This window comes from Topomyia yanbarensis, chromosome 2, assembly GCF_030247195.1.
Source record: "Topomyia yanbarensis strain Yona2022 chromosome 2, ASM3024719v1, whole genome shotgun sequence".
Lineage (NCBI taxonomy): Eukaryota > Metazoa > Arthropoda > Insecta > Diptera > Culicidae > Topomyia > Topomyia yanbarensis.
Window position 1 is genome coordinate 168,598,896 of NC_080671.1, and position 25,002 is coordinate 168,623,897.

A 25,002-nucleotide genomic window follows, 5' to 3' on the forward strand; every position below is an offset into this window, starting at 1 on the left:
TTGGGCGAGTGAGTGATTGAATGAAGAGGTAGCGTTCGCACCCCATCCCACGTGGCTTTTGTGGGGGAGGAAGGAGAGATTTTTGTGAGGTGGCTGGTTGTTGGCTATCCGTACGAATACATAATGCAGGAGCACTGTGCCATCTCAGGCCTCGGGAAGGAAGCACCGCAGGAAAAAAAAACTTTTTCGGTACATAAGAGAAAGCGTACCGTGCCCCGTCCCCGCTGTCCGTATGCTCCGGCAGAAGCAAGTTGTGCCCTATGTATAGAGGGTGCAGCAACGATGTTTTGGTCAGTCAAAACTTAGTATTCGGCGAGTTGTGACATCGGGAAACGGTGCTCCGGAAGGATTTAGAATCTCTGAGCTGCTGAGGGTGCTCGGATGCTACTGTACTGAATTTTCTTGGAAGCTTTCAAGGCACATCACCCACACTCCATCCTACGGAGGGACTGTACCCCGTATCCGTAGCAAGACGTTCGGTACCACGCATCCTCTAATACAAGGGGGTATTTTGTGCGTCTCCTTACAAGCCGAGCAGCCATTCAAACATCCAGACTGTGGGTGGTTGGGTGGTGCTTTCTTGCCTACGAGAAACCGAGAGACACCCGAAAGGAAGGTTACCCCGGAGAAGATCATCAACACAGCACACGAACCCCCCGAACTTAAGCAGGCGAAGAAAAAGCAGAAGGAGAAGGCACATTCCATCTTACATTTTTCTTTCAAGGATAATAATAGTCATCGGTTGGTCCTGGCAGAGCGTTTGTGCTGCTTTGCTCGTCGTCGAGTGCGGATCGGTTGTCTTAGCCCAACTAGCTTTCGGTGTGCTCTGTTTCAAAGTGTGTACTAAACTAATGAGTGAGTTTTAACTGAAACTAAATGGTGAAGGGATAAATTATCAAAACAAATCAACAGTTTCCCAAGGATTTCTAACTTGTGTGCTGCAGTAAAAAAAAGTGATCAAAATCAATCATACAAACGTTTACTTTTTTCTTTTTTCTTCCCTATCACCGGTCTGGAAAATATAAAAAATCCTAACGAAAAAAAAACAATCCCGTGCCGATTGACCGCGTGTTCCGATCAACGACAACTTCGACACGCCGCTCTGTTGCTGCGGAAAATTGCGCGATTCTTGCTTGTGTCGCGTGGCGGTGCACATTTGAATGTGTGGTTTATGTGTTTTGGCATTTCCCTTCGCGCTGGTTGTTCGTTGAAAAATAATCGTAATAAAATATAAACCACGCGCACGTGTGAATCTATTCTGTTTTGGTGCCGGTTCTGCTCTGTGGTGGTGTGAAATTGTACCCGGTTGGAATCCGCGGATCTGATATTTACACTTCGCGATGGCAGCGAAGAGAAAGGCCAGTGCTATGTTGCACAACAAGGTGAGTTATTAGGTTTTTTTTTGTTCGAGAGAGATAAAATTCTTTGAACGTCAAGTTAACTGAGCGCTTGTTAAAATTTGGAATAACATATTTGGACAAAATGTGAATGAATGAAATCTGGGCGGTGATACTACAGCATTAGCAATTAGATTGTATTGTGATGACTATGGCATTCCTGCAAATCTTTCATTTAGTAATAGCGTACAGGAATTTGTAGGTAACGAATAAAATTTAATTTTAACGCTTCACACAGCAAGGATCGTATTACACTGGGATAGTTGTCATACATTCATGTAACGATATATATTTAATGATAATCAAACCTCCTGAATTTAATAACCAGTGGTGTACAATTTATGAACTATAAAGCAAACTGTTGAATGGCTGTGACTTTTAAAGTATGCGTGTCTAAGTGAGGGCTGTACACGTACCAGGTAGAACTTTTGATTTTCTTTTTGATAGATGACGTTTATAGTGAAACGTGGCGGCACTCTACATTCAGAAATAGGCACTTGTAATAAAAATAACGGTCGATTTTGATTACATACATTCGGTTGCTTACAGTTCATTCTGGAGCTATGAAGTCCACTTCTCTATTTAGTTAGGGTGGGCGAAACGCGATTCTGTTCTATACGGTCTACCCAAGTAGCATTTCTAGTTTTATAGCACAATACAAGTGCAATCTAAGTTTTAAGGAAGGCTTCAAGAGTACCATAAAACCTTAATTGTTACTAGGGTATGCATCATAAGATAAATCTTATGAATTTCGTTATACGTTTTGCCTGGGTGTAATATACAGGTAAAGTTCGATATAACATACATTTCGATTTAAAAAATGTACGTTATATCGAAGCATGCAAAAAACAAAAATTTTGACAAAGCGTAACTAATTTTTAAAATCTAACCTACTTAGCAGTGTGAAACAACTTTTCTTATAAGAAAATTATTCTTTTTTCCTTATATGAATTAAATGTTAAATCTGAACCAAAATGTGATTATCATAGTACTATATTGAAAATATTCATATTCCTTTCCTAATTATTAAGCCATTAGTCAATTATTCTGTCTAAGCTTATAAAATGTTTTTTTATATTCACACCATATACGCCTCATCAAATAAAAGCTATTTAAAAACTTGAATCATTATAATAGACTAACTGGAAGATTTTTTGAAAATATTATTCATTCCGTTAACTATTTTCCTAAATACTCAAACCGGTCGTAAAACGTACACAGTTGTCCGTATAACTACAAATATGAATTCTCACTCTTATTTGTTTGGTGTGGCACATGATAGGATGCGAAAACAATCATTGGTCCTTGTAACTGGAATCAGAAGTCTCAGAAACCAGCAGAAATTTTTTGATAAACATCACTGGATTCCTCGTAGGTCGTCAAGGGATCGTCATTTCATGGGCACATGATGGTAAGCTTTAAAATTAATCATCAGTTCAGGGCACTGAATTCCTCAATATGCGATATCGGAGTTAAATATGTCCGCATTACTTTCAATATGATTCATATGATTGATTTAATTTGAGGAGCCACACGTCGAGAATGATAAAAAGAATCTGTAATTCGAAGATTCTAACTCCGGAGTTTCGTGAAGCAACTGTATCTGATTGTTATTAAGTATGATTGCATTTCACATGCTGTTTTTTGTTGCAAAGCATTCCTTGGAACTTAAACATTGTAATTCAGCCCAGAGAATCTGATTTCGCCGTCCCGAAACCATCCATCAATGGCCACACCAATATGTATCATTCATTATACTAGTCTTTTCTAGGCTCATTTTAGGTAACTGAGCACAAAAACAAAATTATTTCGTAATATGCAATTTCATTCTTCCTTTGGTTATTAGTCAATATCTCATGTGAAAATTTCCCGATCAATAGAATCAATAAACTGTTCAAAGGCTGTTATTCTCTTTCCCATAAATATTAAATATATGGTAATCACATGTAGGGTTACAAGTGAACAAAGTCGAAATAAAAAAATATTTAAGAATGGTAAAAAATTATACTTGTTATTATTTATTCGCTTGAAGCCTTTATAAATTTATTTTTGATCTACCCACGTTATAAATTTTTGGAAAAGGTTCTGAAATCTGTTTCATCGATTTTTTTTACGAAATATTGACAAATAAATGCAAAGACTACCCAAAGCCGTTCGGAAAAATCTTGAAAACACCTGGAAACCAGGGATTTTTTTAGTATTAAGTGACGCAAAGTCGATTTAGAAAACAACTTTTTTCTTAGCTTAGCTTATCCCAAAATTTGTAAATTACCCGATCAGAAACACATAACAGAAATATTTCAAAACTATATCTCGCATTGTTGCTTGTTATAAATTTCTGTTATTTTAACTACTAACGAGACCAAATTTATAACACAATATGTTACAGAAATTGTGTTCTGTTATAATCTTGTTACTTCATTCTGACCGGGTAGTGTTATTAAATTTGTAAATTAGTGCACCTGGTGAAGATATCTCAGTTACCTTTGAATAGGCAGTTAACGCTCGAGATGGACGACTTTTCTCTGTGACATAATTGTATAAAATGTGTAAGCTGTACAGTAAGATTCCGTGTATGGCACGTTCCGTTTTTGGCATGCTCCATTTTTGGCATACTCCATTTTTGGCAACAAAAATGTTCCGTTTTTGGCAACAAATGGGTTCCGTTTTTGGCAAAATTATTTTTGTTCATAGTAAATCCTTTGAAAAATGCTCAATAATAATTTTTTTGTGATAATGGATATCGCTTTTGACTTTATTTCCAAACATAGGAGTCATATTTACTATATTTTATGGGGGCGGGTATAGCGAATAAAGTTAAATTTGTTGATTTTTTCTATTATTTCATTCCATTTCACATATTCTTATATAATTAATGTTCTTGTAACATTTATGATGTCACAAATTGAAAATAAAAGCTTTTAAGGTAAGATTCCATTTTTAGCACGGTTCCAGTTTTGGCAACTGAAAAAAAAATATTGTTGCCAAAAACGGAATCCTAATGTACTTCAATTTTTCATTAGTGCACCATGCGGATGACAGATCAGGAAAATCGTTGCTTCGATCAGTTATCGGAATCTGTCCAGTCATCGTAAGTCGGCTATTGAGAATAACTCCTGATGTATCGTTTCATTTTTCAATAGATAATTAGTTATCATTTTTGTTTTTTTTTCTACGTTTTAACGACATTCAATTAGCTGGGTAGGGAAAGTTATGAAACTTAGAGCCATAGTACTCAAGTGAGAGCAAGGATGAGAAGTAAACAGATCGGAAAACTAGAAGTGGCAGGGTCATTAGAACAGGTTTAATATCGTTATCATTTTTGTGTAAAATCGATTTAACCAAGAAACAGCTACAGTGCTCTAAAATTAATTGACTTTTGATAAATTAGCGAATTTAAACTAAATTTTCCTTAATGTTTCGTTTCGCAAAGTTTGCGAAAAATTTCGTTTCGTTTCGTTTCGTTCCACCATTTTGCGTCAAAATAAATTTTCGCTCACCCTTACTATTTAGGGTTGTTTTCTGTTACCTCGGTCCATAGTTTTTTGTAGTCAGGCTGCGAAAACTCCTCAAATCGCCTTTTACTCGAGCGTTCAATATTGCCCGAAGCGCGCCATGTTATTACACTGACACTAAGAAATGGAACCTTCACTTTATATTCATTGTTTTATTGTGTTATTTCTCAACAACTCTTCTATTTTCTTACACATGAATATTTTTTCTATAGTTTTTTTGAAGATTCGCCATGTACAAACATGGACGGAAGCAGTAGAACACATGGAAACATCAAGTAATGTAATAAAAATCAACCACATTGTAATCATCAAATCGGCTCAAATACACATTACATCGTAATTAAACAATAATAATGCTTCGAAATCGTTCTTTGTTGATGTTTTGACAGTGTATGTTGAAACTGTGTGAACATTTTTCTTTGATTGGTGACGAAAATACAATTTTTAACATTGGTAAATGACGTGGTATTTAGCCACCAAATATTTAATTACACTGTTTGTATTGTTTGTTTCAACAAGAATATTGTTTATTTTAACTAAATCTGTCAAGTAATAAATGTGTATTTTAATTAAAAAGGCGTAATGTCTTGCTGCACTATCTGGGGCAGGGTGTCATTTTAAAATCTAAAATCAAAAGGTGTCACGTTTTTGCGTTACTATTTTGAACGCTAATAACTTTGTTATTTATGAACAGATTTCCGTCTGTTAATTACCAAACAATTCGGAATTAACTGAAATTATGTTTTATTGCTATATCGTTTTTGTATTTCAATAGCACACTATTGAAAAACAAGCAAAAATGAATAGATCTCGGTAAACGTGAAAACTCCATCTATCTACCCCGGGCAGAGCCGTCAATAGGGAGCATCTAAACAACTCAATCAGATACAGGAGGCTATTTATGGAGATAACGCGTGTTCGTTTGCGTCAGTCGTTGCTCGATTTTCGCACGAGCAGAACCTGAAAAATAATGTCCGGACAATGCAATAAGTGTGACACGGCAGTGATGGCATGGGAAATTTTGCATAGACGAGCTCATTCGTGTATGCAAAGTATCAAATCGCACAGATCGGTGAATACACTTTGCGCGATTGCACAAAATAAAGAAACGGCTGCGATAAGTTCGAGTCGCGTATACACGATGATTTGCTAAGTGGATGGATAGGGTGGCCTTTGGTTTGAACACTGCTGGGTGCGACGTGTTTGTATGCTGCTTGTATGTTTGCGTTGGGACTGGGACAAAGGGAACACACCAAATGATGTTTTGGTGGTTGGTATGTACGTAGGGTAATGAACCTATTGGCACACACGTTTTATATTTTGGATATACGTGATGAATTTTTGGCACTAAGGTATCTTGCATGTTTCTGTACATTTAAAGCACGGGCAAACTTAATTTGGTTTGCGTCTACTGAAATGCGGGGGTGTGTTGAAGATGTTGGTAGGTGAGCGGGGATTTAGGTTACAGCAGTTTCAGAATTGATTTTTGATTTAAAAAGGTTAAACTAAAGCGATCTTTGGTAGTCAACCTAAAAGTAAAGCCACCTGAAGAAGAGAAAACATCGATTAATTTTTATCCCAGGTTTGCAAGCATTGGTATATTATGTTGTTCAAATTCCGTAGGGCATATTAAGTATTTTATATAGGAGGTTCAAAGCAAAATTGTTATAGAAGTAATCACCTTGCGTATTGTTTTATAATTGTAAAAATTAAAACTGCGTATCAAAAAATAATGAAATTTAAACCACATGTTAATCAATAGGAATTCAAACATACAAACCTTGAATCAAAAATTTGATTGAAAATTAAGTTGAATTCAAAGCATCACCATCAAAAGGCATATGATTTTACACTTTCGTTCATGTAATATTACATGCCATTTATTTTATAGCAATATTGGTTTAAAAATACATGCATTGGTTTGCCGTTTGATGAAACAGTAATTTACAATCAACGTATAAAATAATAAAAAAAAAGTTGAAGAAAGTACGTCAAGTTGTGTGTATTTGCGATGGAACTTAGTTTTACATTTATATTCAAGCTCCAAATATGTTCATGAAAATATATTTAAAATCACAAAAAAAAATCTGTGTGGCATGCGCTGCCGTTTTCTTTGTTGCTTTATTTAAAATAGGTTTAGATCTTTTGTGGTACAGTTCTAGATTCATAATTGTGACAGTTCTACAATATAAAACTGAAAATTTCAAAACTAGAACTTTAGTATTAGGAAGTGGATGTTTACTATAACGTGATAGTTTTGTAGCATATTATGTAAAAAAGAAACCCTGGCGCAGAAAAGCTTTTGTAAATGCCGTGTCAAATAAACGTTTTATGAAAAAAAAAATAATTAAGGAAAATAATATTTCATATTTCGTTGTAAAACCAAATATTTAATTTAGAGAGCGTGGGCTTACTATCAGTAGAGCGCTGATTATATTTCATAAAGTTGTTAATTGTGTTCGATTCATACTAAGAGATAATTGATTTATTGAAATAATCGATTAGATTTAAAGCCTAGCAGAGAGCATGGTGTTGTACTAGAATTTATAATTTTGCTATTGTCGGAGGGCAAGTAATAAATTACATTAACGGGAAGGGTGTATAACAAATTGTAACATGTGGAATCGGGGAGTAAACTAGTTTGTGCCGTAACATGTTTTTACTGAAGACATGCACGCTCACTGTACACAACTTTTAAATTTTTGTCACTAATTTTCGCTTGAATCTGAGTAGCTAGAGTTCTCCCGGTTAAAACCATTCGGAAATTGGTTTGTTATCCTGATGGATTCCAGCTTAGATTCAACAACCGATTGAATCGGAATCGGTTCTTGCATTTGAGCTGGAACCCGTGCCGAATTCATTCAGATTTCCGCACTGGTTTCGGAATGAGTTTAATTCGATGATTACGATGCATAGGAATTTCAATGTCACTCTTTCTGTACTTTGCTCTTTTACAAGTTGTTCCACTTTAGACCAAATACAGTAACTAATATAAAAAGACGCAAGCCAGTATATTGTGGAATAGAAAGAAGAATGAGAAAAAATAATTTACTAATTTAATGCACACAATAAGAAAGTCGAAAAGATGCAGAGCATGAAGAAGAGGGTCCTTTTTTGCAGTATCGTACGACATGGGAGCAGGAATCCGGTGGACCAATTCTTGGCTTTTTCCGCCGCATGTCACAGGTTGGAAGCAAGATAACAAGTGACATTAACCTCCTAATGGACAGTAGCCCTCTCTACGCTTATCGGATATCCAATAAACGATAAATGGTTATCGAACTATTTGTTTTATTGTGGGAAATTATATTAAAATAAATACAAGAAGAGCCATGCTGGGAAAGGACGGATTAAAACAATTGATTTGCTTCTTAATTTGCTGTTTCAGCTTTGGCTCAGGTGCGCTCGCTACGCCATGCTGCTTTGCTTCATTTTTGATGTTAGCATAATGCTTACTTACCTTACCGTTCAGGCTAGAGCCATGTTGTCTCTTGCTGTATGCAGAAGCCGTCTCCACTCCACTCGGTCCATTGCTGCTTATCGCCGGCCTCGCAGTGTTCGAAGGGTCCGCAGGTCGTCCTCTATCTGGTCGATCCACCGTGCTCGCGGTGCGCCCCGTCTTCTTGTTCCTGTAGGGTCGCCCTCAAGAACCATCTTCACTGGGTCATCGTCCGACATTCTTACGACGTGTCCAGCCTACTGCAAACGTCCTATTTTTGCGGTATGCGCGATGGATGATTCTTCCAGCAGCTGAGACAACTCATTGTTCATTCGCCTGCGCCACGTTCCGTCTACCATCTGCACGCCACCATAGATGGTACGCAACAACTTTCGTTCGAAAACTCCAAGGGTGCGTTGGTCCTCCACGAGCATAGTCCAGGTCTCGTGGCCGTAGAGGACCACCGGTCTAATCAGCGTCTTGTAAATAATCAACTTCGTGCGGCGGCGAATTTCGTTCGACCAGAGCGTCCCCCGGAGTCCAAAATAGACACGATTTCTCGCCCACATCCGTCTCTACATTTCTCTGCTGGTACCATTGTCGGCGGTTACCACTCAGCCCAAATACACGAATTCGTCGACCATCTCGATTTCGTCACCGTCAATCCGAACTCGGGATGGGAGGTTCACATTGTGTGAGTTTTGTCTTCGAAACGCTGATGGCAAGTCCAATCCTGCTGGCTTCAGCCTTCAGTCTGATGTACGTTTCCGACATCGCCTCAAAGTTCCGTGCCATTATGCCAATGTCGCCGGCAAAACCAAGAAACTGGACGGACTTCCTGAAGATCGTGCCACTCGTGTCTTTCCCCGCCCTTCTTATTACACCTTCTAACGCAACGTTGAACAGCAGGCACGATAGAACATCACCTTGCCGTAACCCTCTTCGAGATTCAAAGGGACTCGAGAGTGTTCCCGATACTCGAACAACGCACATCACTCGATCCATCGTCGCTTTGACTAATCGTGTTAGTATATCCAGAAAACCGTACTCGTGCATTATCTGCCGTAGCTGAATATTTGGTCTGTGGTGGCGCGGGAACCCATGAATCCCGTTTGGTATTGCCCCAAAAACTCCCTTGCAAATGGTGACAATCGGCGGCAAAGAATTTGGGAGAGGACCTTGTACGCGGCGCTAAGTATTGTGATCGCGCGGTAGTTGCAGCAATCCAACTTGTCACCCTTTTTGTAAATTGAGCAAACGACACCCTCCATCTACTCCTCCGGAAGAATCTCCTCCTCCCAAATCTTGGCGATTACCAAGTGCAGCGCTCTAGCCAGTTTACCACCGTAAACTTTGTTGTTTTTCAACCGACCGATCTCCTCCTTGACTTCTTGGAGATCAGGAGCCGGAAGCCTATCGTCTTCTGCGCGTGCTCCAAGATCCGTTGCCATACCGCCTTCGTCCTCTGCTGCTTCGCCGTTGAGGTGCTCGTCATAGTACTGATTCCACCTCTCAATCACCTCACACTCGTTCGTAAGAAGGTCGCCGTCTAAGTCCCTGCACATATCGACTTGCAGAACGTAGCCTTTGCGCGATCTGTTCAGCTTCTCGTAGAACTTCCGTGTGTCGTTGACGCGGTACAGTTGTTCCATTGTTTCGCGATCTTGTTCCTCCTGTTGGCGCTTCTTTCTCCGGAGGATAGAGGTTTGCTTGCTCCGTGCTTGTTTGTATCGCTCCACATTCTGTCTCGTTCCGTGCTGCAGCATTCTCACCCGTGCAGAATGCAGCATGTCCTCTATTAACTGCTTACATTCGTCATCGAACCAGTCGTTTCCTCGAAATCGCTTTACCTAGTGCCGCTATAGCAGTACTTCCTATGGCGGAACGAATCTCCCTCCAGCCATCTTCAAGAGTAGCTGCGCCCAGCTGTTCTTCCGTGGGTAGTGCTGCTTCCAGCTGCTGTGCGTAGTCTTGGGCAATCCCAGTATTCCGAAGTTGCGCGGTGTTGGGCCTTGGTGTCCGACTACGACGAGTGTTATACATCGTCGAGAGTTTTTAGCGCATGCATACTGCAACTAGGTAATGGTCCGAATATATATTCGCACTGCGGTTGGTACGAACGTTGGTGATATAGCGGTTAGGCATACGGACGTTTGGCATACGTAAGATAGGCATAACGGACGTTAGGCATAAATACGTTAAGCATAATGGACGTTAGGCATAATAAACGTTAGGCTTAATGGACGCATACATTAGGCATAAATTATAACTTCAAGAAAATAAATTTTTAGCGGTGATGACCTAGAATGAAAAGAGCGTAAATTTTTGTACTTTTTATGTGGTAGAATTACTCTGGAAGCTTATTAAACTCGATCAACATTTTATTCTACTGTATATACTTGAATAAATCTGAAGTCAAATTAAAGAAGCAAACCGATTGCGTGGTATGCAGGAATTCAGCTTGCGTTAATATCTCTACGTAAAACCTATGATTTGCAAATGACTAAAATAGAAATTTTCTTTAGACTGATATGAACACTGAAGAAGACTACAAATAATAGTTGAAATACTAGTATCTGATTGAAGTTGAAAAGCAATTGATTTTCATTATTATTAATATAATGGAATTAAACGGAAGACATCTGTCGTAAGAAGATTAGTTGTGACATTCCGCCAAGTCGCTCAACAAGGTTTGAATTTTGTAAAAAAAATTGTAATTCATCTTGTTTTTTCTATCTTTGATAGTACTCCTAACGACCTGTCTTTCGCATTTTCAAATAAAATTTGCAGAAAATCCTCTAAAAAATCACGAACTTAGCTCATTTTATCGCCACAACTTTGTATATAACCCCTTAATGTATGAATAACGCACATCACCTTGGATTAGCTCTTACATAAATGTATGGTTCAATTTTCCAAGAAGAAAATATGTGCTCTTGAAGAACAGCTCATGAAAGAAAAAATGATGCATTTCATTATTTATTCAACGAATATAAGAATATTGCTGCTTCAATATTGATTATCACCTATATTTTCAAGTTCAATTATTATAGTTTAGAGGCCATCAAAATAGAACTACGGAAACTGTCTTATACGAGGAATAGTTTATTTGTGTACTGTGACGAGGTACCGAAACTAAAAAGGTATCGTCACATGTATAACATTGCAAGTTTCCATAGGCTCCAAACTTTAATATTTTTTTTTATTATTTGGCTTTTTTAAATATTTGGATCCAACTGTATTGGTTAGACATATAATAGACTAGAAATATGCTTGTACCAAACTGTTGACTTAACCCTAAAACTTGCGTTTTCCATCCTAGAACGTTGCACTGGGGTACAAATGTACCCCACGCTTTTGATCGCAATTTTCGCAGGTAAAAATGCAAACAAATGAAATGTACATCATTTTCTTCGTTTTTTAATTGCGAAGCAGCTGTATAAGTGAAAGTCAATCAATGATACATAAATTGTTTTGAACATAATAAAAAGTGAAAAAATCGTGGTATTGACTTTTTCACTAAAATTGCTGTAACTTTGCGAATTTTCAACCGATTTAAAAAAGATCAAATGATTCTAAAAATTGAAACAATCGTCTTGAAAGTCACTAAAATGGAATTTCGATATTTTTGAAAAAGTGCTATTATTTTGAAGAGTGAAAGTTTAAAAATCGGGTTTTGAAAATACCACGAAATGTGGTGGAAATTGAAATGAAAAAAATATTTCTGACCAGTAATACATTGGTAACACGCAATGTTACTGTTGCAGCAGTTATTGTCCGTAAATTATACTTGCGATCCATTGCTTTGAAAAACTATAAAAATTAACAATAAAACAATAAAAATCAGCAAAAATGAGAACGATTTTTGTTCCGTTTTAAAATTAAATAAAAATAATTAAATAAATGATTAAAAACGATTATATAATACTAATTGTTACTTACGTAGTAAAACAACCAGTATTTAAACTAGTATTGTCACGAATCACATTTCCACTGACAGCACGAAACCTGACGAAACACCAACGGCAACCGTAGACTGGGGTACAAATGTACCCCTCGCCAACTTTGATACCTGGTTCCGCGAAGACTATAAGCAACTGCCTATACCATCTTTTCCTACTCTTACTAGGAACTCTAAATTGAATTGTGGTTAGGGTCCAAGGTCGGTAAATGCCGAATTCTCGATTTCACACGGCTCCAAAGAAGGCGTGGGGTACATTTGTACCACAGTGCAACGTTCTAGGGTTAAATCAAGGGATGCTTTCTTCATCTTGTCCACGGAAAATATAGAAAAAAAACCCTAGACTTACAAGGGATAAATATGTCGCATAGTATTTTTCATTTTTGAGTCTCGTTAAACCCGAAAAAAACAATCTCTATAATAACGAAAGCCTTACGATTACTTTTATAATTTTGTAAATTATGCCTAACGTCCATTATGCCTAACGTACATTATGCCAACCGTTCATTATGCCTAACGTCCATTATGCCTACCCGATCAGAAACACATAACAGAAATATTTCAAAGCTATATCTGGCATTGTTACTTGTTAGAAATTTCTGTTATTTTAACTAGTAACGAGACCTAATTTATAACACAATATGTTACAAAAATTGTTTTCTGTTATAATCTTGTTATTTCATTCTGATCGGGTAATGTACTTATGCCTAACGTATTTATGATAAACGTCGCGCACCCGTACGATCAGGTGCTGATGATGCTTAATAGATGTGAATTGATCGACGATTGATATGCGAAAGCCAGTTTTAAAAAATCCTGTGGCACAAAATTATTCTAGGCTTCTATTCGCGGCGAGCTTCTTGGCTGGTTAACGTTTGTTTTTAAGTTAAAGTATTACAGTTCGGCAAGGGCTCTGCTCTTGTGGCAAGAAAACCCACATTTTTTATGATGGATAAGACTACGACTATGAAAATGTTTAAAATAGGAAATATTCTTTACAAGATAAATTGTTGATAATTTTTAACCAACCACACATTTTTGTGTGAGTCGGGTTACTGATTGAATTTATCGTGTTTTCCAGTAGAAAGTTGTAGTATCCACACAATATGTTTGAAGGTATTTCAAATTTAATCCAATGAAAAACACAGAGCGATTAGATTTAGATTAGATTCAGAATCATCATTTACCAAAATTCGTATTCAAACATATCTGTCACCTAATATTCTTAAATGTTACCTTTTATCAACATTTTATTAAAAACACTTTTATCAACAATTGAGACAATATATGTTGAGCTAAGATGTCTGATGTCAAAGCAAACATCCAAGTTTTGAATATAATTTCTTAACCTTAACAGTGATAAATGAAAGTCTTTGGGGATTACACTAAACCGTAGTGAAGGAACATCCATTTGAAAATCGATTTTAATCTATGAACCCATGTTTCGATTTTTTAACAACTTCATCACTGGTTTTTAAGAACCTCAAAATTCGGATTGTTTCCATTTTGAGTCGGTTTCAAAAACGAGACACTTAATTCCAGAAAGTAAAATATATTTCAAATATCGTGTACCACAAGCGATTCTTTCCGAACTTTTTTTTAAAAAAGTACAACCATTTTTAACATTACGTCTGGTCTGGTTTAAAGTGCGATTTATCATTTATTGTGCATATCTGAGGGAGAAGAAATGCCTGTATTGGTCAAATCGAACGGTGAATATAAGCCCAATGAATAATGAAACCCAATTTAACTGACTTTTAACTAAAAAGATATATTCATTGGAATAACAATGGTTTTATATAGTTATTTTATTTTATATTTATCATCTATTTCACCTTTTAAATACTACAAAATCGAATTCTCTTTCTCAAGGTTTAATATTTCGAAAAAGCTCTTCCTATTCGTTTATTGAATTATGAAAAAGTCAAAATTGAATTTTGAGGCTTTGTCCAGCTGGGCAATACTGTCCAACGTCACAGGTTATATGTAGGAAAAATTTGCATAATTCGCAAAAGTTCTATTGTATGCCACCAATTCGCAACATAATTACATCTATATTTTATCAGTGTATAGTATTCAAAGTAAGCATCTGTTGCCGTAGGAACGACACAGTCTGCAACTTCTGTAAGCTTGCAATTACTTCGATTAATGCTTTACGGTTCTCGATCCATACATTTTCACTGTTTGATATTGATGATTATTGATGTCGCTGAATCAAATTAAATGGGAAATAATATTCCTTTCGCCATTGTACAATGGGCAAGACGATCTTTTATGATAGTTTATAATACAAATATTTAAGACAAAGAAAACTTAGAACTTGTCCAAACGTACTGTCTTCAGGAATGACATCTTCTGGGTACGGTTTCCCAGTTACAAGTCTTCTACCGTCGCAAACGCTGGACCAATACGCCCCAAAAATCAATACAACTTCCAACCATTCCGGAAAACACAAAAAAGACTTCCCTCCATCCACTATCCGAAAAAAGGACCGCTTGTTCCTTACGAAATATGCCACCCACTTCTCAAGTTATTCCTTCTCCCGGACACCACCCTCGTCACCCGCCGGCAGTCCATGATGCAAGTGGTATTCGGCTATCTCTACAGAGTGCCCGAACCGAACTCCGCAAGCCGTCCCACGTCATCTATCTTTTTTAATTCCTGACAGTTTGAGCGCTGGCAAGAAATGAGGAAGAAACCTTCCACCTTCTCCAAATGGTATCGAGCATGCCGGAAAAAACACCAGTGCTTCTTGCCTGGATGCTGATGTATACTGTTCCCATTTGCACCCCCTACTCCGGTCGTCCTCAAGGCATTTCGTACAGTGCACAGACGATGGAGGGGTACAGTACAGTTGGTTCGCAGAAGTGCCGGGACGGGACCGAAGAGGGTTCGCCCTGATCCCAACACCGCATCGGAGGAAGGATAAAAGTTAGATCCTGTCGGGGCCTGGGATACTGGTTAGGGGGACACTGTTGGATAACGAACCCACAGAGCTTCAGTACGGCAAAGGCAGCGTCGAAAAAAAAATCCGAATCGAATTTTCCCCCAGCTTCTTCATCTAAGTTTTTTTTCTTGCTTCCTGCCCTTGTCTCATTTTCCCTATTTTCTTATCTTAGCCTTGTACAAGCTCCGAGAGCCGTTCGGATCCATCTTCGCCTCCTCCTACGTACCTCGACGGACCATAACGGATACCCTTTTTGTCCGATCCTTTTTCCTGCTGTCTGATGGCTGAAAATATAAAAATTAATTAATCTTAAGCCGAAGAAAGAGACCTGGGGATATGACAAGGGACTAACAGCAGTAGCATCAGCGGCACTAGCGGAAGAAAGTGAAGGGGACTGAGATGAAGAAAAATCAACGGAGGGGACCATTTTCTTGCTCACCAGTCGCTGCTGCTGCTGGTGGTTCGAATAAGACGAAAAGTTGGAAGGACCTAGGAATAGTTACCACGGGACGCCCTGTGGAAATAAATGGGTGGACACTGAAGGGTGAGTTTTGGGTAGCACTTCAAGGTTGGGGGAAATTCTTATAAAGGCTAAAGTTTCTGAAGACGAGTGATTATATTTTGCGAGGGTCCCTTCCGGCATACCGGGGTAGGGTAGAGTGACGACAGAATCGAGGATATGTCCGAATAGTGGGTGGCTGATGGAGCTCCTATGTATTCAACTCATTCCAACGATAAAGCCAACCCATAAGGCTTGGCAATGGTAAAGCACTCACAGACCGGTAGAGTGAAGAATTATATATTATCTACACTGGTTCCTGTCGGTCCACGCTTTCTTTCACATTTGGCACTCCCAAATACGCAATAGCGTGCCTGGATCGTGTCTCCCTCGGTGGAGTTTGTGTTTAGTTAGAACACCACCCTATTTGGAGCAGAATAGACCCTCAACCTTCAGTGCCACATGCCATCGTCATACATTGCACTGCCTCGTTCATTCATGGCTAGAAACAACATACATATAGTGCTGAGTGACGGCTACAGAAATATTTCCACCTTCCCATTCCGCGACCTGTTTAAAGGTACATACGCACACTAGGATCTATACTAACGCACCCTGCACCATTTCAAATCTACTTGCACTTTATCGAAATGGGGATGCTGTTATTCCTCGGTCTCTCGAACAGCCCAAGGGGATGTAATAAATTCCCGTCCCAACAACCAACTGCGTCCCTTTCCAGTTTAAACTCCACACTCATCTTCTTGACTCATCCCTAGCCAAAAACCCCCCACCGTCATCAGATGCCGGAAATACATACGAAAGGAATGAAAACAGCTCGCCGAACGCATCAAACGCCCCCTGCAGCAGTTACGCACTGCCCCATCCCAAACTCCCTTCGCTCGGTGGTATTATTGGTGTGAAAGGCGGTATAGCTACCATACCCTTCTGTCAGCAGTATCTGTGCCGCGTTGCAAGCTAGCCTGTTCGAAATATGCTGCTCTGCTTCTCCCTAATCCTAATATGAAAAGACTCCGCGGTTAACGTGGAAAGAAGGGACATTTTTTCTAGTTTCGTAGTTTAGCTGCAATAAGGCATCCAGTGACGTATTTTTTCGTTTGCCAGTGCATATAACCAAAATATAAACTGTATTATCCTGGAACTACCGAAATAAGGCGCTAGCAACGTTTAGAAAGGGTTCACAGTATCTATAGGATCGTAGCACTATCGTATCAAGTGTCCAGTGCATTCAGAATCGTCTGTGAAGTTTTTCAAAACAGATGTTAAAATTCAGTTACGGATTTCTAGTACTCAATAGAGCTTCGCATATACGCATTTATGATTTCTAATTATGAGAATCTCGAGATAATGTTTTTTCTTCATTTTTCACGCCTTATGTTTCTCAAAAGTAAATCTTTTGATTTACAAACAGCTTGAATTGAAAGGATAGTAAGGATCAATAATACTTTTACTACTGGTTCGTAGATTAATTGCATTTGCTCTTGTTGCTAAGCGCAACTGAAACATTACACCAGAAAAGAGAATGAATAACTGCAACTTGAATGCACTTCGATTGAGTAAATATTTTTAATTGCCTGTTAAGGGTGTGACCTGCTTTACAAGACCAAAAAATTGAGTTTTATATTATAGCTTACATCAGCGATTCTCAACCAGGGGTACGCAAACCCCTAATGGGTAGTTAAGTGATTACTAGGGATCCGAGAAATAGAATATCCTATACGGGTGGATATCAAAGTTGCAAGACAGAAAATAATATATAGCAAACATAAAAACAACATAATTTATAAATTGAGTTCTACAAGATGACGACATGAATGAACTCATGATGAATGAAGTTCATGTTTGACAATTTTCGGTGGTTTGTTTACTTCGTCAGTTGCGTGAGTTTGAGTGCAACGAGTGCTCATTAGAGTGGCTCGACATATGACATTTTTCAGCACAGCACTTTTTGAGTTTCTTTTTGTGGTCCCAAATACATGTGCAAAATTTGAGAGCAATCGGTAGCTTCACGGGTTTGCATATTGCGCTCAAAGTTTATATGGGATTTTATATGGCGAAATCAATTATTTTGCATTTACGTTAATAAAGATCGCTATTTCACTCAATATGAAAAACCAGCTCTATAAAACTATAGTCAAAACCTTGGTTAACAACATTGTCAAAGACGGTAACCAGCTCCGAGTTTTTAAAAAATAGTTATCACTATTTTAAAATTTTTGGTTCAATCCAAATTCAGAAATTCGTTAATTCTTGTAACACTGTCAGTACACCACCGACACCGATACTTTAAACTTGAATAAATAAGAATATAGTCATCACAGAGGCTTGGTTCCTTTGAATGAAATTTTCAGTATGAATTGCTGATTTACATAGATGTAGTCAGAAAATGATAAGAAGATGGTGAGCTCATGTACTCCCCAGTCCCCTTTTTAGATAGATTAGTATAACACAATGAGTACATCTTCAACACAGCTCGGAATTGTTTCTATTGAAGTTTTCGTTTGAGAATCTAGGAACGAAACCAGGATAGTTACATCAAACAAATGTTTTGGGTGAAAATGAATTAGGTTCACGCAAAACAGTGGTGAAGTTAGAAAAACTGAAATATACTTCAGGTTAGAACCCAAAACGATTTCCACAACTAAGATAGTTTTAGCCTGAAGCAAAAGCAACACATAAGTTTTTAGGTGTAAATGTTGTAAATGTTGCTTCCCACAGCAACGATTGTAGTATGATTTATATTTGGGTCAGTGGCGTAGCCAGAAATTTGGTTTGGAGGGGGTTTTGATGAAAATCGCAAATTTTTTGAAAAAATGCTAAAATTTAATATGAGTTTGATAAATTATTGAAAACACAAAAACATAAGTAGTCTAACAGATGTTATTCCAGTCTACAAACAAGAAGGGTCAACATGGAACAGTTTTCAAACCTCTATAGATTATTTTCTTGTATAATATGTCAATGAAGTCAAAAATTGCGATCTTTTAAAGTGGGATAAATGATATAAAAAATTTTCAACGTTCAAGATCACCTAATATAATAATCCTTGACTTTGAAGGTTTGACAACTTCGGGAAGTTATCAACATAAAACAGCGCCTGCTTTGATATAGAAATTTTAGTGATTAACTCTCATAGAGGTAATTATGGTGAATTACTTTTTCAAAAATATTAAGAGACATGGTGCCTTCAGCAAAGTTTTTGATAATGTCAAACAATTTTGTTGAAAATATGAAGGCTACATGAATTCAACATATAGGGATTTAAATGGACTGGGCCTGCTATATTTCTCCTTAGTGAAGAAAAATTTAGGTGTAAACTATTTTTTTCTGCGCTACGAATAAAATTGTTTGAAACAATCATTGCGAGTTGAGAACACAAAACCTATAACTAAATTATGGATGGATGGAACTGAAACTTGCGTTTCGACTTCATCTCATCAGAATCCGACACTAACTTGGTGGGCGGACTAAGCTAGCGCCGAATTGATGCGAGCTCCTGAAAATGGAATCACTCTTTGTGTTTTTGAGTCCTTTTAATATCTGGGAATTATTTGTTTTAAATCCAGTTCCCTTATTTTTTTGTAAGCTTCAAAGGCACCTTGAACGCAATGTGAATTTATTATTTAATTACCGCAGAAGAGATTTATCAAATACAGTAATTTCAGAATAGCTTGTTGTAAAGGTTTTCTACTACTATATTTCGATACTCTGAATATGTGGGATATTTATGTCTTTGACAAAGTTGTTTGAAATAGCACTTTCGAAAACTTTGCTGGAGACATTAAGTCTCGATCCAAATTTGGTTGAAGAGTAATGCTTGTCTATAATTACTTCTAGGAGGATTAACCGTCAAAATTATTCTATCAGCAGATGAACAGTTTTACGTTTTGAAATTCTTCAATGTTACTTAACATCGAAATTTGGCAGCTTCGAATGAATGTGATCGTGACCGTTAAAAATTTATCGAGCAATAATTTTCCTTTTCTTCATTAGTCAACCTCACAACTTGCAGTACTAGTACGTAGCACACAAAATTTTAGTATGCCATTAATTGCATCCTGCTAAGAGGCTATTCATATAGTTGATAATACAACAAAAATCCAATGCTCATAAAACCGATCCTGACCTGCTAGAGACAAAATTACATCAGCTTTCAACTAGTTTCTGAAATGTTATTCTTGTTGTTAACCATATTGAATTGTTGTCTAAACTCTACACAATCTAAAAAAATACATTTTCAGCAAATGTTGAAATGTATGTAAGATTTCGGTAAACAAGCTTATGTTTTATATGCAATCAACCTATTCAAATTTAGATTCCCATTCGAAAAATTGTCTCTAATCCATATTTTGAAGCATCTTTCCAAAAATGAGCTCATAATAATTCAGACAGTTATTTTATTTTACATTGAAGTAATTTGATAACTATGGGATTTTGGCTAAGAGATAAGTTACAAGATCCCCTTCCCACAATTTTCCAAAAGTTCTCATGACGCTTTAAACACAGCTCCCAATGTAGTGATCAGAGAATATTTTTCCAAAAATATTTTGTGGAATATTAAATTAAATTCGTCAGTATCAATTTTTTTTCGATCCAATTAATTTTGGTTTGGGGGGGGTTTTAACCCCCAAAACCCCCCCCTGGCTACGCCACTGATTTGGGTGTATCAAAATATGAAAAAAGTTCAGTCGTTCACATTTACAAGGACGTAATGATTCTTTTTCTTATACAAAACAATCTAAAAAGGTGGGCTGGGGAGTACACAAGCCCCTCCCCCCCTATTCTTTTCATTTTCTGACTACGTCTATGTTATTCAGCAATTCATTCTGAACATTTCATTCAAAGGTAACAAGTCTCTGCGATGAATATATTCCCATTTATTTAAGTTTTAAATGCCGATGTTGGTGGTGCACTGGCAGTGTTGGAAGAATTAATGAATGTTTGCATTTGGATTGAACCATAAGTTTTAAAATGGTTATAACTATTTTTTGAAAACTCGTAGCTGGTTACCGTCTTCGACATAGTTGTTAACCAAGGTTTGAACTGTAGTTTTTTAAAGCTGATTTTTCATATTGAGTGAAATAGCGATCGTTATTAACGTTAATACAAAATGATTGATTTCTCCTTACAATATCCCATACAAACTTTGAGCGCAATACGCAAACTCGGGAAGCAATCAACCTCATCCAAATTTTGCACAGGCATTTGGGGCCACAAAAGGAACTCAAAAAGTTATGTGCCCGCTAGTTTAAATCATTTTGAAGTTTTCCCATACAACTGCGAGTCACTCTAGTGCTCATCTGTTACATTCGATCTCACGTAACTCCCGTGTAAACAAACCACCGAGAATTGTCAAACGAAGCTCATTCGTCTCATTTTGTAGGGTTATGTCGATTGGTGTAAAACCTAATCGGACACTTGCTGCCAGTTTTGTTTTTTGTAAACAATTGCACTTAGTTTAATTTTCACAGTTTTAAATTACTATGTTACCTCTAAAATTAATTACCGTCTACTCGAGAACTGTCAAATCTGCTGGATTATTCTAAACGTATTGAGGCTTAAAATGTATACGGATGCTCTCTAAGCTGATCGCAAAATGCAGTGTCACAGTGGCACCGTTTATTATTAATAGTGATTAAAGGTAAATCAACAAATCCAGGCTGATTTCAACATCTCGACATATGAAATCGCCGCTGAGAAAATTAAAAATGTTACCAAATAAACCAAAGCTTCAAATAGCGGCCAGAACCCGAATCGCGTAAGCTAGGCTAGATACTGGTAAACCTTAATGGTCGAGTCTTGACTGACGATGAAATCTGTGCGAATGACTACTTCAAAAAATTAAGCTATTAAGGGTAAGCATGGGAAAACTCCCATCACGATCCGCTCGTTCGCCATCCACAAGAAAGCTTTCTTCACTTGTGATGTATTCTGTTTACTTTTAAAAAGATGCATAGCAACCTGGTGCAGCGAACACACAAGAGCCAAAGCTATAACAACTAATGAAGAAGCACATCAGTTGCTCTATTATTCTATCCTTTTCCAAGCGGCACAGTGTCACGACACGACGTGTGACAAAACCCTAAAAATCAATGACATGCAATTCTTTTGAAAATATTTATTTCATTTTTCTTGAACTTTTTTCGACTATGTAGTCTTACTTACCTCACCGGTTAGAGCCTTGTTGTCTTTTGCTGTATGCAGAAGCCGTCTCCACTCCACTCGGTCCATTGCTGCTTGTCGTCGACATCGCAGTCTTCGAAGGGTCCGCAGGTCGTCCTATATCTGGTCGATACATCGTGCTCGCTGTGCGCCCCGCCTTCTTGTTCCTGTAGGGTCGCCCTCCAGGACCATCTTCATCTGGTCGTCGTCCGACATTCTTACGACGTGTGTGGTTCTACCAGCAGATGATGCAACTCATTGTTCATTCGCCTGCGCCACGTTCCGTCTTCCATCTGCACGACACCATAGATGGTACGCAACACCTTTCGTTCGAAAACTACAAGTGCGCGTTGGTCCTCGTGTCCGTAGAGGACCACCGGTCTAATCAGCGTCTTGTAGATAATCAATTTCGTGCGGCGGCGAATTTTGTTCGACCGGAGCGTCCTCCGGAGTCCAAAGTAGGCACGATTTCCCGCTAAGATCCGTCTCTGAATTTCTCTGCTGGTATCATTGTTTGCGGATACCAGTGAGCCCAAATACACCAATTCGCCGACCATCTCGATTTCGTGACCATCAATCCGAACTCGGGATGGGAGGTTCACAATGTCGTCTCAAGAACCTCTTCCTCTCATTATTTTGTCTTCGAAACGTTGATGGCAAGTCCAATCCTGCTGGCTTCAGCTTTCAGTCTAATGTACGTTTCCGACATCGCTTCAAAGTTCCGTGCCATTATGTGAATATCGTCGGCGACGCCAAGAAGCTGGACGGACTTCCTGAAGATCGTGCCACTCGTGTCTATCCCCGCTTTCCTTATTACACCTTCTAGCGCAAAGGGAGTGGGCGTAGCGTAGTTGGTAAATCGATTGCCTTCTACGCAGCGCACCTGGGTTCGAGCCGCGACCCCGCATATAGGGGTTAGAAATTTTTCGTAAGAGATTTTTCTAACTCGAAGAGGCGAATGACCTTAAGGTTAAAACCTCTATAATCTAAATAAACAAAAAAACCTTCTAACGCAACGTTGAACAGCAGGCACGATAGACCATCACCTTGTCGTAACCCTCTTCGAGATTCAAAGGGACTCGAGAGTGTCCCTGATACTCGAACAACGCACATCACCCGATCCATCGTCGCTTTGACTAATCGTGTTAGCTTATCCGGAAAACCGTACTCGTGCATTATCTGCCATAGCCATAGTTGACTCCATCGATTGTGTCATACGCCGATTTAAAATCGATGAACAAATGATGTTTAGGCACTTCTGAATATAAAATGGCCTGAGTTAAGCCAAAAAGGACCAAGCGACATTTTGAGGTACTTTATCTAAAATCGCTTTAACATCCAATGTGACACCAGGAACTCTAATATCTATTATGTTTTGGGAGCTCAAATAGCAAACGAAAGCAAGCAAGTGTTCTTTGACTTTCTACGTAAGTGGTAAGTTATCGAAAAATGAATTTTGGTACGAAAAATACACGAAAAAAATTATGGCCCTTAGTTCGGTTTGGCTTAACGCAGCCCAAATACAATACAGATTCGAAAACTAGAACTAGCAGGGTCATTAGAACAGGCTTAATATCTTACGGGCTTCACTTTTGTCTTCTGCTGATGAAGGTCGAGCTTAGGCAGCATTATTACGAATCACTCAAGTTCACCAGCATGTCTCTTGGCAAAGACAGACTTGTCCCTCTTTACCGTGAGAACCGAAAAAAGTTAAGTCCGTAAGATATTAAGACTTCACATCCTTGCTCTCACTTGAGTACTATGGCTCTAAATTTTCATAACTTTCCCTACCCAGTAATCTCTAGCTAATTGAACGTCGTTAAAATGTAAAAAAAAATACTTTAAGTTTGAATAGAATCATCTAAAAATATTACGATAATCGGATGGAAAATGAATTTTAAACATGTCGCTTAAGCAACAGATGTCAAAGATTTCCTTTCAATCTAACTCGCTTATCATGGATCTGACTCAAAATTTAGGATAGTTTCGAGATTTGTAGATCTCATCTTGCTCATCTTTGCGCCAATGTTTTTTTTTTATCTATGGTAACAGATTCTTTTCCACGAATCAAACATACTAAAAAGATACACAATCAATTCAAATCTCTCGTTGGAAAAACTACAATCTTATATTATGTGGACTGATAAATATATCCACAAACTGTTCGTCTTACGCCCCCTGTTTTTTGCTCGCAGTATGAAGGACGTAAAGCTATTTATCCGTTTTACCTTTCTCATAAAGAAAGGTTATGCAATTACTCTGCAAATCGTCATCATTAGGCCCGGAGAGCCGATTGTCATATCCCATTCAACTCAGTTGGTCGAGATCGGAAAAAGTGTGTATGTGTGTTTTTTATAGTAAGGAAATCTTCGGAAGGCCTGGTCTGTAGTGCATCGGCACTGTGTGGGAATCACGACACACGTTCGTGCCTAACCACTAAAAACAATCCTACCTTTCCTCGCTCTTCTTCCCCACGGAACTACGTCAAGGTATTACTTCGTGGGAGGGATCGTTGTGCTTTCTTCGCACCTCTTTCTTCTGTTCTATCAAGGAGCCTCACTTGGTTTATGGAATGGCTCGACCTATGAGCTTTGATGTAACTCTCGATTCTTCTCTTACTTCTTGTCTCCATCTTACGTCGCCGTTTAGCTCTCGTCCCAGTAAGCCGTTTAGGTGCTGATTCATTGAGCCATTTAACTCAAATGCCCATGAGTTATTTAGCTCCCGGCCTTATCACGATCTACTTTGAGTCCACAACTGTGAACTCACCCTACTGCGACCTATAGTTCCCCGACGGAGGAATTTTCCCCGACACCGATACCCGCTTCTTTGAGCCATTTCGCTCCCAGCTTTATCGAGATCAACTCAGATATCATCCTACTCCGACTGAGAGTTCCCCGACAACGGAATTTCTTTCGTTACCGGTGTTTGTTTCGTGAGCCAATTAGTTCCCCTTTTTGTCACGATTCTATCGGATAGTCCACCCCAAAATTGACAAAGATTGACATTTTTGGATTTTGGAACATTTTTGCCTTTTTCATATAGATAGGTTATACAATCACTA

The 25,002-nt window shown here is 38.3% G+C and overlaps 1 protein-coding gene across 6 annotated transcripts in view; it reads left to right on the forward strand.

Moving 5' to 3' along the window:
- Nucleotides 1–307: 307 nt before the first annotated feature.
- The window catches only part of LOC131682068 (nucleolar protein 4-like), a 51,392-nt gene continuing 26,697 nt past the window's right edge, over nt 308–25,002 (forward strand). For all 6 annotated transcript variants that reach the window (XM_058963252.1, XM_058963254.1, XM_058963256.1 and 3 more), the window contains exon 1: nt 308–1,382. In XM_058963252.1, the coding sequence (XP_058819235.1) occupies nt 1,341–1,382 (42 nt within the window). In that variant the 5' untranslated portion in view covers nt 308–1,340. The remainder of the gene's footprint in view (nt 1,383–25,002) is intronic.